This window comes from Phycomyces blakesleeanus (assembly GCF_001638985.1).
Source record: "Phycomyces blakesleeanus NRRL 1555(-) unplaced genomic scaffold PHYBLscaffold_21, whole genome shotgun sequence".
Classification (NCBI taxonomy): Eukaryota; Fungi; Mucoromycota; class Mucoromycetes; order Mucorales; family Phycomycetaceae; genus Phycomyces; species Phycomyces blakesleeanus.
The window spans coordinates 715,031-732,013 of NW_017265154.1; the positions used below are offsets into that span (position 1 = coordinate 715,031).

Consider the following 16,983-nt stretch of genomic DNA (forward strand, 5'->3'; position numbering starts at 1 on the left):
TGTTATTTTTTTGTGAGCTTTTATTATTTTTATTATTTGGTATTGGTGAGGATAAGTAATAGATATATCTAAAAAAAAATGATAATAAAATGAAAGCAGGTACTTATTTTTTTTTCGGGTTTTTAGTTTTTGGCTTTAGACATTTGACATCTTTGATATCTTTTGTGACTTTTGTGTCTTTTCAGAGTCCTGGTCTTCTGAATCGTTTTCCAGGCTTTCGTCCTTTTTCTCTTTGGCTGTATCTACAGCTTCTGCAGCGTCCTGTTCTGCTTTTTCCTGCGCTTGTTCCTTGGCTTCCATTTCGGCATCTTCCTTGGCATCTGCTGCTGCATCTGCTGCGGCTTCTTTTGCATTGTCCTTGTCGGTCAGTTCCTGTGCTGCCTTTGGATTGTAGATCCGATTGACTCTAAAGATCTCATTTGAATCGTCGCTGCTAATAAAAAGCCGGCCAAATGAATCGACTGCCAGGCCGACAGGAGATATGCAGGGAAGATCGTCCGAAGAACATGGCTCGGCAGCCTCAAAGATGATTTCTTCTCTTTTGTCCCAGCGAGGACGGTGGCCGAGATCATCCATACCCAGGTGTACCACACTGTGGCCTTCTGGTCCGCCTTCTTGCCCGTGGTAGGCAACAATAGGAGTGTCGGTCCAGTTGCAAGGCATTCCAACAGATGTGCCCATCGACTCAAGATCACCAACCGAGCAAGACTCCCCCATGTAAAAGTTGACGGCTATGGCATTAGAAGAAGAAGTTAGAGGAAATGCGGGTTGCTGGCTGTTATCAAGTGTTTGACAGTAAGAATCCAGGTCCATCGTTTCATTCATAAACATAGGGTGACCCTTTAATGACAAATAAATGAATTAGTAAGTGACCAAAAAAAAAAGATCTACTTGACAAACTCACCCATTGTGTTCCTTTACCCAAACCATTGGCTGTATAGGAGGAAAGGTCATATTCGGTAAAACAGTACGGAAATCCATAATTCTCCATGGGAAATTCGTACAAATTAATTTCGCCTGCCAGTCCCTTTTCTGTAATATCTGAGCATAGAACAAGAAGAATGTTAATTGTTATGATTCTTATAAACAAACAAACAAACAAACAAACAGATGAACACAAAAACACATTTGTGATTGTATTACTATTGTTACTACTTGTGTACCTCCTCCCATGTCAGATCGATCAACGGTTCCTAGAGGTGCTTCAATACCCCACAATCTTGCCTGGGCATCAAAGCTCATCGAACCATGAGAATTGGCTCCGATGGCGTGAACCTATAATAATAATAAAAGGCACGATAAAGCATTACGAAAATGAAAATTCAAGATTCAAATGTGAGTTTTATACAAATGATTAAACACACAATTACTACTATCACTATTCCCAAAAAAAAAAGAAAGCAAGAAGAATAGCAGTGGTTGAAAAGGGAAGAGCAAAGAAGGAAGGAATAAATAAATAAATAAAGAAAGAAAGGAAGATTTTTCTTTTTCTTTCTTGGTTTTAGCTTACCTGTCCATCATTATCAAAATCATAACCACCCTCTGGAATCTGACGGAAATTAAATCTCTTGATGATTGCATGGCCTGGCTCAACGTTTTCGTGTAATTCGGTAACTGTTCTGGGAATGTAAGCATAGCCAAAAGGATCAATTGCAATATCTGGCTGTGCACTGTCGTCGTCAATATTGATGTTATCCAAGACCTTGATACCACCTGTCAAGGGTGTGTGCTGACCATCCACATAGTTAAACTGCCATACTGAACTTGGGGTTGTGACATAAATGTGGTCTGCGTACTGAGCCAATCCGTGGGCAAAGATCTGGTTTCCGATACTCGACTGATCGATCAGAAGCATGACATTTGGATTGCCACACTCGTCCATTCGGATTGAGTAAAGACTGTTGGTTCCGGACACAGCCAGCAGATGGTCGGCGTGGTCTAGGATGAGCTTACGAGGCTTGGGAATTGCGTTGGTCAAGACAATGGCTTCGTAGCCTTGCAGAGTCTTGAATTTGTGTGAAGGTTCGATTACAACGTTTGGGTTGCACACCGGCTGATCTTCTGGGTGTGAGATCACAAGTGGGTGCTCAGAAGAAGCGTCTGGGACAAGTGCATTGGTGGACTCCATGTGAAGCCCTCCAAGTTTTTTAAAGGCGACATCCGAAGCATCGTCTACTGCAAAGACAGAAGCAGAGAATAAGGAAGCAATACTTAAAAGGTAAGCTGCGGCGTAGAAACGGTTTCCGATTGGCATAACAGTAACAAAGAATATATGTATATATGTATTACAATAAAGAAATAAAGAAAGAAAATAGAGAGAAAGCAAAGGAACTGACAGCTAAATGATGACAGATTCATAATTCTTTTGAATTTATATAATGTGCTAATGTCTGTGAGTTTATTTTAAAATAAATAGACAAGAAGAACCTTTGGTTATTTCAGCTATCTTTCTTTATTATTTTTTTGGTTCATTAAACTGCCTCTTTCTCTGGCTCTATCTATTCATCTATACTATTCTTATGTTTTTTTTTTCGGTGGAATGGAATCATTTCAATATTACCCTGCGTACTAAATTAGGATCAAATTGACTGTAGTTTATCTCTTGCCTCTCTATTTCTTTCTTTTAGATTATTGGAAAATGTCCAAATTAGGTGTGTGATCTAAACTGTGCCGTACCATATACTCTACAGAACATAAATAAATAAAAAAGATATAAAGCATAAACTCTCAAAATAGGCGGGCAATGTGTTTCATTTTCTTCCATTATTTTATATAACTAATTGAAACTCAATTTAATGATGAAGAAAGGAGGAGAATTTAGGTTATATCCCTTTTTTTTTGTTCAGAAATTGTAAGCCTATTCGTACACCATGGAAGTCATCTTGCCATTCATTACTGAAAAGAACTACAATGGTCTCATTGAAACTTGCGAACAATTAGAACTTAAAGTATGCAAGAAAACCAAAATAAAAAAAAAACACAAACCAAACTCTCGTCTATATACATATACAAGCTTTAAACATACAGACTGACAAACCAAGGAATTTTCTCTTTATATATATATATATATATACATAATAGCATGCTGCGGGACAATCCAACATTGACCTTTCCGATATTGACGCGACTTACTTGATTGGCTATTGTCTGATTAATGATCTGTAAGCCAAGAAATGAAAAAAAAAGCCAATCTTCATTCTCCTTTCTTTTTTTCTTTTCTTTTCTTTTGGTTTGGTTTGGTTGTCTGTCTGTCTGTAGATTAGATTAGTCAAGGACATCTCGATTTATATATATAAATTGAGTATTATAAGTTAATACATACACGTATACATGCATACACGCAATTTATGAGACAGCAAAATGAGTCTACCAATTACATTCCTTGACATGCTTATGCAAATGACTTGTTTCTTCTACTAGAGACTCTGCTAGATTCCTTCGCAAACGTATTCTTGCACGGGACAATGTTCGTAGACCAGAAGTGGATTTTGCTTGGAAAGTGTGTGCTGCACTGTGGGATCAGCGTTACTCTGATTTTTACAGTGCTCTTCATGACTTTCCGTGGTCAGATCCTATCCAGTCACTTGTAGCCTCTCTGCAAGGTGAGCCAAAAATTCTCTCTTTTTTTTTAATATATATATATATTATATTGGTTTTGCTAATGATAATAATAATAACAATAATAATAATAAATTCATAATACACCACACCGCACCACAATGTAATTTAATGTAATTTTATGCTATGACATGTTATATAAGAAAACACAAGAGAAAGAATGCTTGTTACTGTAGCCAATGCCTACACAAGCATTAAGATTTCGGATGCTCTATACTATTTTGGGATGCCTGAAAATGAACTTGTTACAGGTAAACATTTTCATTTAATAATAAATAATGATAATGATAATGTTAATGATAAAAGGAGAAGAAAAGAGGAGAGGAGAGGAGAGAAGGTTAATATGAATAATATACGCTTGAGTCTGTGGATAAGAAAGTGGTACTTTAATATTTTATTGACTTGACAAAATTTTTCTCACTGTCTGTATCTATATATATAATAATACAACGTAAAAGCACTTTTATCTAAGGGGTGGACCTATGATAGTTCTTCAAAGATACTGACACCTAACAAGCCTGGCAAGTCTACATATATTCTACTCCATTTTTTTTATTAATGCTAATTTTCAATTATATCTGTTTATTGGTTTGTAGAACTTAAAATACAAGATATATCGAGTAATGATAAATTCTCCAGTTTGGCAGAAATGATCTTACACCTCGAGAAGAACTAGTGTATTTTAGTGTATTTGGATATATCTAAGTGTCTATGTGTGGGTATAAACACTATGAATTCATTCCCTCTCCCTCTTCTCTTCAAAAGAGAAAAAAAAAAGAACCACTTTCATATAATATATACAACGCAGAAAAGTTGTAAGGATTTTATTTTTTATTAGAGCCCGTTGTCGAGTGAAGATTCTAAATTTTTGCTCATCATTATTTTAAGCGGCGAATTAATTTCCGATGAAATATTCCAAAACTTTACCGTGGAGACCATTTAATCACCATGTCTTTAGTGAGCATTTGAGCGTATATCTCTCCCCTCGAAACAAAACATGATATATTCAAGAGTCTATTAGCTATATTTACTTAATTAAGTAGGTTCCGGAAAGCCAAGTTTATTAAGGGCTATTTTCCTTACTTTTTTTTTTTTTTTTTTTAGTAATAATGTTTTCAACTCATAAATCCTCAAAACTGTGTCTGAGTTTTATTTTTATTTTTGATTGGGTTTTACAAATAGTTATTTTTTTTTAGCCATTTTGAAATTATCACAACTCGACACTAGGGACCTTGGACACATCATATAATTTTTTTTGAAACATTTAACCATATATGTAATTTTATACAGTCTCATGTTTCACATCCAAGGCTTCCATATACAATGAAAATGTGTGATATTGCATTTATTGGCCATGTTAATTTACTAAACTCACGAACTTAAAATCATGTAATTAGTGCGAACCAAAGTTTGTTACTTTTTACCCTCAAACTGTAATAGCTGTTTAATTTTTTAGACATTAAAGCTAATAGATATTAATTAATATTTGTATATGTAGAATGCTTGCGCAAATAAAGGGGAAAAAACCTAATGCTGGGGCTATATGGACTTCTTTATATGCTTACTTGAAAACATAATTTGTTCTTTATTTCAAGTTTTGTGTCATCGTTAGTTTAACAACATAAAATATCGAAAGATGATTGGTCAACACATTTTATATCATCTTTTTATATGATGTAAAATATTTTATATTATGTTTTTATATCATATAAAATAACGCGATTTTGAAACACACTATTCCTTTTTAAGAGCACAATCTCCGTCTAAATAAATTTTATATGATGTGTCCAAGGTCCCTACTATCTCTATTTATAAAAACTCCTGCCAATTTTTTCATAAATGTCTTGATAGCTAGAAATTTACTCGTATAAACCCAGGGACTATATGCTGTGCCACTTGATCCCTAAAATTACCTACTTATCTACTGTTTATTTCAAGAGGACCCATAATTACCATCGTTTATAATATTTGCAAGAGTATATTCATCGAATTAATGATTAATTTATGTATATATATAATGTATATGTTGAATAAAAGAAAAGAAAAAAGATATAGTAAAAGATAGATAAAAAAAATGACACTTGTGAAAGCAACTGGATAACTATATATATATATCATGTTCCCTTATTTTGTATTTGAAACACTTGATAGAAAGAAGAAGGAAAAAGAAGAAGGGATATTTATTTTATCCAATTACTTGTTTATTATTATGCTTGTTGGCGTATATAATTGACACAATGTGTAAAGTTCCCATTTAATATTGTGTGTCTGTGTGTATGCGTTTGGTTGTTGTTATAATATCTGAAATCCAACAGGATATCCGGTTGTATTCTACATACCCCCTCTATATACTTCTTTTTTTTCATTTTGCATAGTGAATTCACTTTAATTCAGCAGTATCGATCGATCGACCAATCAATTAAACAATAGGCTTTTTTTTGTGATATTTAATGTATTCAAAATCTTTCTATTGCTCTATTTAAATATATATATATATATTTAATACCATATATTTTCTATTAATATTTTACTTAAATGATATATGTGTGTAGGTGTATGTCTCTATTGCAAGACAATAATCGATCATTTACAAGAACATTAGGATGATTTGCAAGAAATAAAAATAAAATAAAAAAGGGTATTTGAAATCAATTACAAAGCATCTTGACTGAGAAACGCATGAAGATCATTGTCGATTTTATTAGTATTTTAATGGATGCTAAACCCCACCTTGTTTTTTTGTTTTTGTTTTTGTTTTCTTGCTGAGCTGACTGAGCATTCAATGCAAGCCAGGCAATAATGACCTTCCTTCTTTTCCTATTTTTGAAAATAAATTATAGTCAATAGATCTATACAACTTCGCTATTCTTTCTTCTTCACTAACCTCCCCCTCCCCCACATACACACCCCTTGTTTTATTTTATTTTTTGGGGGAAAAGATAGGACTGGATTTAAATGAGAACAATTAGAAATTAAAGAGTGTGTGTGGTTTGTGCGCTTGTTGCAGAATCTGTATTTCATCTAGACGTGAATTGGAAATAATAAAATCAAAGCAAAGCAAAGCAAAGCAAAGAAAGGGATTAAATCATTTGATGAAAAATGGACCCTGCTTTAAGCAACTTTCTTGTTAGTGAGTAATTATTAAACAGATAATTCTAACTAAATATGTATATGTACATATTGCAGAGAAAAGGAAAGGATTTGTGTTTAAATATTATTGGGAGACGGTGGATCTACTTACTGGTCCGATATGATATAATATGACATGATATGATATGATATCCTTCTACATAGTTTAAATCTAACCGAACAATATCTGGCCAGTCTTTAAAGGCAGTGAAAATATAAAAGTAAAAATAAAGATTAAAGAAAGGTTAATACATGCTTTCCAAGATATTACTCTAGCATGCTGTAGCTAGTTCTTGTGATAGTTTAATATTCGAATCTTCAAGTATTCTTCTCTTTTCCTAACCAATAAGCTCTTATTGTGGTTATCTATAGCACTATTAAAACATTATCATTACTATTATTGAAAGTTAAGTCTATAAAGCATACATGTATGTACAATCATTGTTAGTTTGCCTTTAGATACCGAGAGAGTTAATACTTGATTGATTGAGCAAGTGAGTGGTGATAAGAATTTTGTATATTCAAATAATAATAATAATTTTCGATACCCCACACCCCAAACTACCCCAGCCTTCCTCCTTTTTTGTGCATGCATATGTGGGTAGTTTGGATTGATATTTTCTAGTATTCTTTTATATATGTATTAATGAATACAACCACAAAATATTCAGCTATAATTTTATTTTTATTGTTATTATTATTAAAATTACACACAGGCCACAATCCACTATTAATTTAATTCTTTTGCTCCTGTTGCTCTTTGAATGAGAACTGTTATTTAGTGATTATTCAAGAGTAATAATTAATTATCAATTCCTTGTATTAATTTTAGGAGAGAATGATCCTAATCTTATATAATTAGATAGATATATGGTTGTATGTAGAATTACAGCTTGGCTATTCCCTTTTATATATATATATATAGACTCAAGATTTGTTTTATTTTAAAATAAAAAGAGAAAATCAATAGAAAGCCTATTTCGTTTTACACTAGTTTGAATAGCTAAAGAAAAAACAGACAATTTATTGTACTTTATATATTATCATTAGTATCAATCTTTGATTTTCTCCATTGGTGATTTCCTTTTTGTATTGACTTTCCTTTGTGATTCTTTGGCTGTTTGGGGCCAATGGTAGCTAATTAATCTGCATATATAATAGTGTTAAGATTATTAGATATTGGATATTAATATTATAGTAGAATAAGTATCCCCCCCCCCAAAAAAAAAAAAAAAAGAAAGAAAGAAAGAGAGAATCCAGATTGATGTAATCCACGCTATGTTGTAATTAACACATCAAGCTAAATATGAATCCCAGAATATGATCATATTACTTCTTTATAATAATTTTTTTTAAAACGAAAACTTGCTTTCCTTCTCCTCTTTATCTTCTCCTACTTGGCGTTATAATTGTAATTATTATATTGTTTCTATTGATTTTGGTGTTGTATATATAGATAGATAGATAGATAGATATATAATAAAGTTGTTCTGGAACCACAATTTTGGATTTGATTTCATTCCATCTTGTTTTACAGAATTAATATTAATCCAAAAAATAAAATTGAATCTAAAGATAGTCAAGGTAATCCTTGGCTTTTCTTCCAATGTTTCCTATTTTTCCTATTTTTCCTGATTTTCCTGATTTTCTTATTCTCTGGTGCAGTACATTGCATTACAGGATAATAATCATGTAGAGCTATGAGCTTCTAATTCATTAGACATACACAGAATTGAAACATGTATGGGATATACAGAGTAGATAATAGTCTTTCTATTTCTATATATTTCGACCCTGCATCTTGAAAGACAACACAATCAAGCAACCAATTGTTCCTTTTCTTGTATATATGCGTCTAATGTTGTTGTGATTTTTTGTTAGATTAAAGAAGAGAAAAAGAGTGATTCTATTTGTGGGTTTTAGATATGCATGTATCCGAATAAGTAAAAATAAAAGTCAAAGTCAAAGTCAAAGAAGAGAGATGCTGTGATTTTCATTGGCATTGAACTGATTGAGAATGTCTAAATCTGTACACATGTAATATTTCTTTCTTCTATATACATACTGTATATATGTCTATATTTAAATAATAATAAATTTGAGGGGAGAAAGGAAGGTAACCTTTGTAGATATAAAGATATTTGAAAGAAAGAAATATAGTATTCATTGGTTGGTTGGTTCATCATTTCCCCATCATCTGTCCTCCCTTGACCTTCTCCCCTTTTTGACTATTATGGGTACACAACCACAAATACAAGCACAGCCATATTTAGTGTGTAATAAAGTGTATTTTTAGTTGTACAAAGAAATATATTTTATATAAACACACACAAATTGATTAGTGGATCAAAGGGGGGGGGGGGGGACTCCATTCTTTTTGGTCTATTTTATTTGGCTGCCTGTCTGCTTTCTGTATTATTATTATTATTAATTTGTTTTTGTTTTTTGTTTTGTACAAGGTGTGTATAAACATTCTTCGTATTATTTCCTTTTATTGTCCACACGCCTGTCACTAATGTACAAAGTCCACTTGTAATGCGCACCATTTAGATTCATCTTGGATTTTATTTTTATTACAAAGAAAGTTTGAATGAACATCCTAATATCTTGACAAAATAATAACTATTATCATCAACTTGGTTATAGTCACACTTTACTTTGAATCAATTGCACATTTATTATCATTATATGACAGACTCGGAAAACAAAGTAAATCAAAGCAAAGCAAAGACATATCATAATCACCATAGAAACCATTAAAAATATTAAGAGTGGTAGCATTAAAATTAAGAAGAACAAGGGTTTTAGTGTGCAGTGTACAGTGTGTACAGTGTGTACAGTTGTGTACAGCTTTGTTTATATGTTCCGTAGTCTGGCTTCGATCCAAGAATGTTCATCGGGTGTATCGCAATAGGAAAGACGCATGGTCCACATCACTGTCGTATTCAACATAAGAATATAAACCTTAATTTCTTTTTGTTTTGTTTAGTGATTCCTTTAAGCTCCTGTACAAATGTTGTACAACTTTCAATGTGACAGTTTACCTTGTCCCCCACCCCTTGTTTTTATTTTATATGATATGACATGATATATCACCCAAATCACATTATGTTATAACAAGTGTTTCAATTTGAATACATTTGAAACATTTATTCAATCAAATCAAATCAATACATAGCAACTAATATAGAGATAGAAGAAGAAAAACTAATACCAAAATAAAGAGCATTTTCCCCCTCCTCCTCCTCCTCTATCATCATTACCACTTGTGTTTGTTCTCGTCCTTGTCCTCTTCCTCCTTTGCTCCTTCCTATCATTATCCGTATTCTCCTTTCAACACTTTCCTTTATTTTTTTTCCTCCTCCTTTTAATCATTAGTATTAGTACCAGCTATCGAATATTTTCTTTTATTGTTGAAAAAGGGTCTAGAATATACAATATCCTATTGTGGGTACTATACTGACTCTTATGGACCCCACATTTTAATAAACAGTCGGTCTGTATTTTTTTTTGGTTTTTGCTTGTAATCCTGAGCCTCCTTTCCTTCAACAAGAGAATTCATTATTGATTGGTAAAGTTTTCTTTTTCTTTTCGCTTTTGATTTATATCCGTACCCACCTATTTATTCAATACCTGTATTTGTTTTATTTTGTTTTATTTTATTTTATTTTATTTTATTTTATTTTGACAGCCAAATATTATACACATGTGCTGATTATTATAATAATCATAACAATAAAACAAAAAAAAAACAAAAATTAGATCTGTATCCCCTCCGGCTAACTGCCCCTTCCCTTCCCTTCCTCCTTCCTCCTTCCTCCTTCTGCCTATCTGTATGTCTACCTGTCTATCTATCTACCTTGCTGCCTTGTTACTTTGTTACTTTGTTACTTTGCTATTTAGATATCTAATCTAGTTATCAGTGTAATTATAAATCCCCTTTCTTTTTCATAAAATAAGAAGAAAAAATGAACCAATTAGATGAAAAAAAAATTTGAATGCGTACAAATATTTATTTGTGTTTGTATACAAAATAATAATAATAATAATAATAAAATATAAAAATGATTTTCTCCTCGTCTCGGTAAGATGTCTAGAGTTTTCTTTTTTCTTTTTTGCAATTTTCATTCCGAGGCCGTTTTTATGCCTCTTTTTGACTTTATTCCATGGAACACAACCTTCTCCCCCTTTTTTCTCTCTCTCTCTCTCTCTCTCTCTCTCTCTCTTAGCCTTTCTTTGGTATTTAACCTTTTATACATATGTAACATTTTGTTATGCGTTTCTTTGTATCTAGTATCACCAATACCAATACTAATCTAATTTTTTTTCTTTCTTCTTCTTTGAAACCCCCCAGAAAATATTTAGATATCATCCCTTGATTTTCCTTTTTCTTCTTCTTTTGCTTCGCTTTATAGTAATAACTTTAATATGTGTCATCAGTCCCTTGCACAGCATTGTTACAAGATCTTCAACCATAGAGCATAAGAATACATATATAGATTTGTATATAATTTTGTTTTATTGTGTAATGTAATGTAATGTAATGTAAGTGAGTGAGTGAGTGAGTGAGTAAGACTATATATATATATATATATATATATGTGTGTGTGTGTGTAAAAATGCAAATGCAAATGCTAAAATAAGAAGAAGAAGAATAAAAAATAAATGTGCAAATGTGTAAATGATATGAAAATAATAGCAATTATATGTATATATATAAGAGAAAGAGAAAGAGAGAGAATGAGAATGAGAATGAGAATGAAATGTATTATACACATACTGCTTATAGTGTAGTGTAGTGTAGTGTAAGTGTAATATAAGTGTAATATAAGTGTAATATAAGGTAGTGAGTAATGTATGTCTAGTGTGTAGAGTGCGTCTAGTGTGTCTAGTGTCTATGTGTGTGTGTATGTATGTATGTATATCTTACATCTGTACACTTTTTTTTGAAACTTGAAAAAATAAATAATATGAATAATATAAGAAATTGAAACAATTGTTGTTGTTGTTGCTGCTGGTGTTGTTGTTATTGTTATTGGCTTTGTTGTGATTTACATCATCTTCGGCTATTAGTTTTTCTTGCGGCATTGGTTACTGTAGATGTTCCTGATACATTCGGCTTAGTATTAAGATGGCCCGCTTTCAAAGGTGGCAAAGAAGGAGGGACAAGTGTACGACGCGGCTTGACAGATATACCAGAAGACGTAACAGATGTTTTTGGAGCTATCCGTGAACTGACTAGTCTTGGTTTACTGACACTTGTCAAAGTTTTTTGGTGCATTTGAACTTGAGCTGGCTGCTGTATTGATTGCTTCTGCTGTTGTTGTTGTTGTTGTTGTTGTTGGTTGGTCTTAAGGTCTTGCATCTGCTGAAGAGAATCAATCTGTGCTTGCATCAGCTTTCTAGACTCAGCTGCTTCCAATTCCTGGTTGACCTGAACCTGTCCAAGTTCTGCCATCTGGTCAAGCACGCGTTCAATTCGATCTTCCATGGCCACGCGTGCGTCAGTTTCTGCTCTCAATTGATCCTCGAGTGGTCCGATGTGCAAAAGTGCCAGTTCAATCTTGTGCTCGTATGTTTCCCGCATCGCAACCTCCTGCTCAACTCGCTCACACAACGCCTTTTGCTGACTATCAATCAACACGGTCATGTCTGCTACTGCCTTTTCAAATTCAGTTCGCATCGCCGTTTCTTCCCGTAACCGTCGTTCAAGGTTTTCAAGCCGTCTGGTCATCGCTTTCATCTGGCGCTGGTGAACACTGCCGCATAATCGAACGACTCCCAGAACAAGTTCAGCTCCAAGTGTATTTGGATTTCTTGTCCTGATGGATTTTCTGGCCCAGTAACCTCTCCAGGCAGATTGTATTTTAATGGCAGCCATATGGTCTGAATCAAACCATTCTTCTTCTTCTTGGTCTTCTTGGCCTTGGTCTTCAACAATCTCTTCTCGTTCTTCAGCTTCGGATTCAATTTCAACTTCAAATTCTTGGTCTTGTTGGTCGGGTTGCTGGTCGCCAGAAATTGGTAAGAATATTGAACACGACTCAATAGGTTCTTCTTTTGTGTCGTCATTCTCGTCATCATCTTCGTCATCGTAGCCCTCATCACTGCCAAAGACTGTAACTGTTGTCGGACAGCGGCCTTTAGTCATACGGCTGGACTGAGCTCGGCCGAGTCGGATGAGAATAATTGTGGGCTCACTGCAAATGTCACTGTTATTGTCATTGATGTCTCTACTGCTAATGTCATCTCTTATTGGCTCTGATTCATTCCAGTAGACTGGTAAATCGAGATCATCTTGGTCAGAAAGGTCTCGGTCTGAAATGTTATCACAAGATGAATCTAATTAAATACACATATAAATGAATAAGTAAAATATTAAAGAATTGATATCATTATAATATAAATATATATATATATATAATGTATTTACAGATATCAAAATCCAGCGCTAATTGAAATCAAATGAAAATGAAAATGAAATATATATATATCTCATTATCATTAGAATTGCTTGTTATATAGTATAATATTTACCTCTAGAATGCCAGTTTTGTCTGCTGTTTGGAGTCACACGGTTGTTGTTGTACTGCATTAGTGGAGAGTACAATTCTTCTTGCCAAATCATTTCATGGTCATCGTCATCTTCTTCTCCGACTACTACTTCGTATTCGTATTCGTCTTCTTCGATTACGCGAGCCAGACTTTTAGAGTTTGGAGAGACGGACAAGAACGATGAAGGGTGGACGGGCTGGTGATAAGTGTTTGACTGGGTGACGGTAGATACTGAATCTGATGAGAGTTCGCGAGATCGAGATCGAGATTGAGCATTTGATGAGTTTGAGTTTGAGTTTGTATTTGCGTTTACGTTTGCGTTTGCGTTTGCGTTTGCGTTTGCGTTTGCGTTTGCGTTTGCGTTTGCGTTTGCGTTTGCGTTTGAGTTTAGGTTTGGGTTTGAGTTTGAGTGTTTTCGGGACTGCCGGATTGACAATGATAATCTACTGTTACTATTGCTAGCACCACAACCATTGATATTATTGGTTTTACTAGCATTACTAATATTACTAATATTATAACTAGTATTACTACTACGACTAATATTACTAAGATTACTAAGATTACTAAGATCGCTTCCTGCAGTGCTGCAGCTAGATGTGCTTTTGAGTTGGGCAGGCAGTTGGAGTGGACTGAGACGGCTATCGTCTGTTAGGGGAGAATTGGAGAGTGTTTGATGTGTTTGATATGTTTGATGTGTTGTGTGTGTCTTGTGATGATGCCGAGGCGATCGAGCCTTGTGATTTTGGCTGTGAGAAGAAGGATGATGCTGGTGTTGGTACTGGTGCTGGTGCTGGTGCTGGTGCTGGCTGTAATGGTTGATATTACGGAGCTTGTTGGGTGCGTTATTTGTATCAAATGGAGGATAAGAATAAGAGGAAGAGGAAGAGGAATAAAATAATGATGAAGAATGTGAGTGTGGATGTGAATGTGAATTCGAATATGAATATGAATGTGCAGTTGGGGTGGGTCTATGTTGCTGTCGAGGTATTGGTGATAGTGAAGATGTCATGCGGGTAGATTGGACATTATCGTTGTGGTTATCGGCAAGGTTTTCTTCTGGACGGTCTGTGCTGTTTGAGAGAAAGGACGAATAGTAGCCCAGAAAAGAGCCAGAGTCTCCGCCTTCTGATCCAAGCATGACCGAGTAAGCCGCAGTTGTGCTGGTAGAAGTTGTGAATGATGTTTCGTCAAAGAAAGAAAAATTCTGGTTATTGTCGAGATAAGCGAGTGCCCTGAGGTAGGATTTTGGAGGGAATTCGTATTTGTACTGCTCTGGCTCGAGGGTCTGGGGTACGTCGATAGCTTCATCACCGTCGTTGTCGTTGTCGTTGTCGTCGTTATCATTATGGTTACTATTGCTAATATCTGTCAGTGCCAGATAAGGCTGTTCAAGTAAAACAGATTCACACATTGATTATTAATGGTTATTAGAATATTGATACAAAGAATAAAGGTTTAAAGCAAAGAAAGAAAGAAAGAAAGAAAGTGTCAAAATAATAATAATAATAATAAGAGAAAGAGAGAGAGAGAAAGAGAGAGAGAGAGAAATAATGATAATTAATTAATTAACAGATTAATTAATTATCATCATTTTATATACATTTCATATAATATAGTATATTATAATATAATGTATTCTTAGTATATGTGATGGTTTGATTTGATTTGATTTGATATTATCATTATTATTATTTGTGTGTGTGTGTGTGTCTTGTACGTCTGTAAGTTTGTCTCTATGTTTGTCTGACTGACTGACTGACTGACGGAATGACTTGTCTGTCTGTCTAACTGTCTATTGACCCTTTTTCCCCTTTTTACCTTTTATATAAAATACTAAATAAATAAATATATATATATATATGTGTGTGTGTGTCTGTATTATATTCCCCTCACCCCTCACCACCCTTCACCTCCCCCCCTCTCTCTCTCACACTCCTTCAATCACCTTTCTATACTCCCCCTCTTATTTCCTTTTTCTCTCTTTCTTTATTTCTCTCTTTCTCTTATATAAATAAAATATTTAAATAAATAAAAATAAAATTTGAAGTTTTTGTTGTTGTTGTTGTTGTTGTTGTTGTTGTTTTTGGATTGGTTTGTGGGGTATTTTTTTTGTTTCTTTCTTACCTGATCAAAATTATATGCATATTCAAGTTCACCACAATTAAATGATGAATGGACTGCAATTGGTGCATTAAAGCGATCTGATCTTATCATTTTGTAAAACTTTTTCTTTTCTTTTCTTTCTTTTAGATGAATCCTAAGATATATATATATATATATATTCCTTTGTGTGGGTGTGTAGGTGTGGGGATGTGTATAAAGTATAATAGGTATATAAAGAACAAAGAGAGATACGCGTGTTTTCTCTATTGATGGTATTAATGGTAAGTTGACGGCTCTATACAGAAAAGTAAAAATAAAGTATAGAACTATTGATAGAGAGAAAGAGATAGATAGAAAACAAAAAAAACACACACAAAAAAAAAGGAATGGAAAGGGAAGAGAGAAAGAGGAAGAAGAGAAAGAAGAAGAAGAAGAAGAGGAAGAGGAGAAAGGATGAATGGATTTTTATAACTAAAATATTATCATTATTATATAAATAAAATAAAATACCAAAAAATCAAGGAGCAAGTCAAATAGATATAGGTACAATTATTTTATATGTGTATATATGATCTTTATCAATCAATAATACAGCTGTTAATACAATACACTTATTTTTGGTTATTCAACTTCTTTAATAAATATATATATATATATATATATATATATATACTGTCCTGTATTCAGTTTGCTTTATTTGTAAATTTACCATTGTCCAACTATTTGAATCGAACAATTATATCATGTTATTCGATCTTTGCAAAGGTACAATTTTGATTATATATATATTTAAATAAAATAAAATGAAAAATGAAACCTGTTCAAAAAATAGTAATTACTATCATTATTAATAATATAATATATATATATATAAAGTATGCTGCATGGTACAAGATCTACGTTGATGCAAGCCATATGTATCTTATTTAGATCATCTTTTTTCTTTAAAAAAGAATTAAGATTCTGTGTAGGTACTCATAGGGTGGATAGTTCAAATGTCACAAAAAAGAAAATACCTCGATCAACCAACCTGAAAATAGTACAAAGATATACCAATATATTAATGAGGTTATATATGTAAAAGTGTGATTTTATTTAGTAAACCCTATACTCAAGAGATATAATTCTCTAATTATTATTATTATTTTTAAAAAAACCCTAATAAATGAAAATGATTGGACTTTGCTTGTATGACTATTAAGAAGCCAAACATTTCAATCAAACTATACCATTACAAATCGATAAATATAAATACCAGGCTTTATAACAATAAATTATAATAAAAAGAGAAAAGAAAAAGAATGACAGACTAACAGACTAACAGAGCAGTAAAATGAAATACAATATATATATATATATATATTCCAAAGAAGTGTTGATAGCAATCAAAAACCAAATACCATATATGGATATCAGAAATATCCTGTCCCTGTTTCTTTTTTGTATTTTTGTGTTTTTTGGTTTTTTTTTTCTTCTTTTTTTTTGCGAGGATATGATTGGCGAACTTTAAAACTGTAAAATACCCTATTTTGGACTCGAATGTCTACCAAATTTAGGTTATGGATCCATTTTTTG

The 16,983-nt window shown here is 33.1% G+C and overlaps 3 protein-coding genes across 3 annotated transcripts; 1 reads left to right on the forward strand and 2 right to left on the reverse strand.

The window, feature by feature from the left end:
- Window positions 1-135: 135 nt before the first annotated feature.
- On the reverse strand, window positions 136-2,254 carry PHYBLDRAFT_66143 (Auxilliary activities family 12 protein; the record flags this gene model as incomplete). Its single annotated transcript, XM_018441593.1, has 4 exons — window positions 136-840; window positions 905-1,041; window positions 1,164-1,275; window positions 1,511-2,254. 4 exons carry the CDS (start codon window positions 2,252-2,254, stop codon window positions 136-138), a joined length of 1,698 nt encoding a protein of 565 aa, XP_018287677.1.
- A 612-nt stretch (window positions 2,255-2,866) lies between these two features.
- Window positions 2,867-4,451, forward strand: PHYBLDRAFT_159816 (hypothetical protein). The gene is made up of 6 exons (XM_018434064.1): window positions 2,867-2,948; window positions 3,082-3,161; window positions 3,421-3,602; window positions 3,762-3,869; window positions 4,077-4,139; window positions 4,215-4,451. Exons 1-6 carry the CDS (start codon window positions 2,871-2,873, stop codon window positions 4,292-4,294), a joined length of 591 nt encoding a protein of 196 aa, XP_018287678.1. The 5' UTR covers window positions 2,867-2,870; the 3' UTR covers window positions 4,295-4,451.
- A 7,352-nt stretch (window positions 4,452-11,803) lies between these two features.
- On the reverse strand, window positions 11,804-15,519 carry PHYBLDRAFT_66141 (hypothetical protein; the record flags this gene model as incomplete). The annotated part of the gene is made up of 4 exons (XM_018441592.1): window positions 11,804-13,089; window positions 13,285-13,760; window positions 14,085-14,694; window positions 15,435-15,519. 4 exons carry the CDS (start codon window positions 15,517-15,519, stop codon window positions 11,804-11,806), a joined length of 2,457 nt encoding a protein of 818 aa, XP_018287679.1.
- Between the last annotated feature and the right edge of the window lie 1,464 nt (window positions 15,520-16,983).

Coding starts and splice junctions, on each gene's coding strand:
- PHYBLDRAFT_159816 (XM_018434064.1), top strand. CDS start 2,871: ATGGAAGTCATCTTGCCATTCATTACTGAAAAGAACTACAATGGTCTC. Junction 3,162..3,420: donor TATTGTCTGATTAATGATCT/GTAAGCCAAGAA, acceptor TTCTTCTACTAG/AGACTCTGCTAGATTCCTTC. Junction 4,140..4,214: donor ACTGACACCTAACAAGCCTG/GCAAGTCTACAT, acceptor ATTGGTTTGTAG/AACTTAAAATACAAGATATA.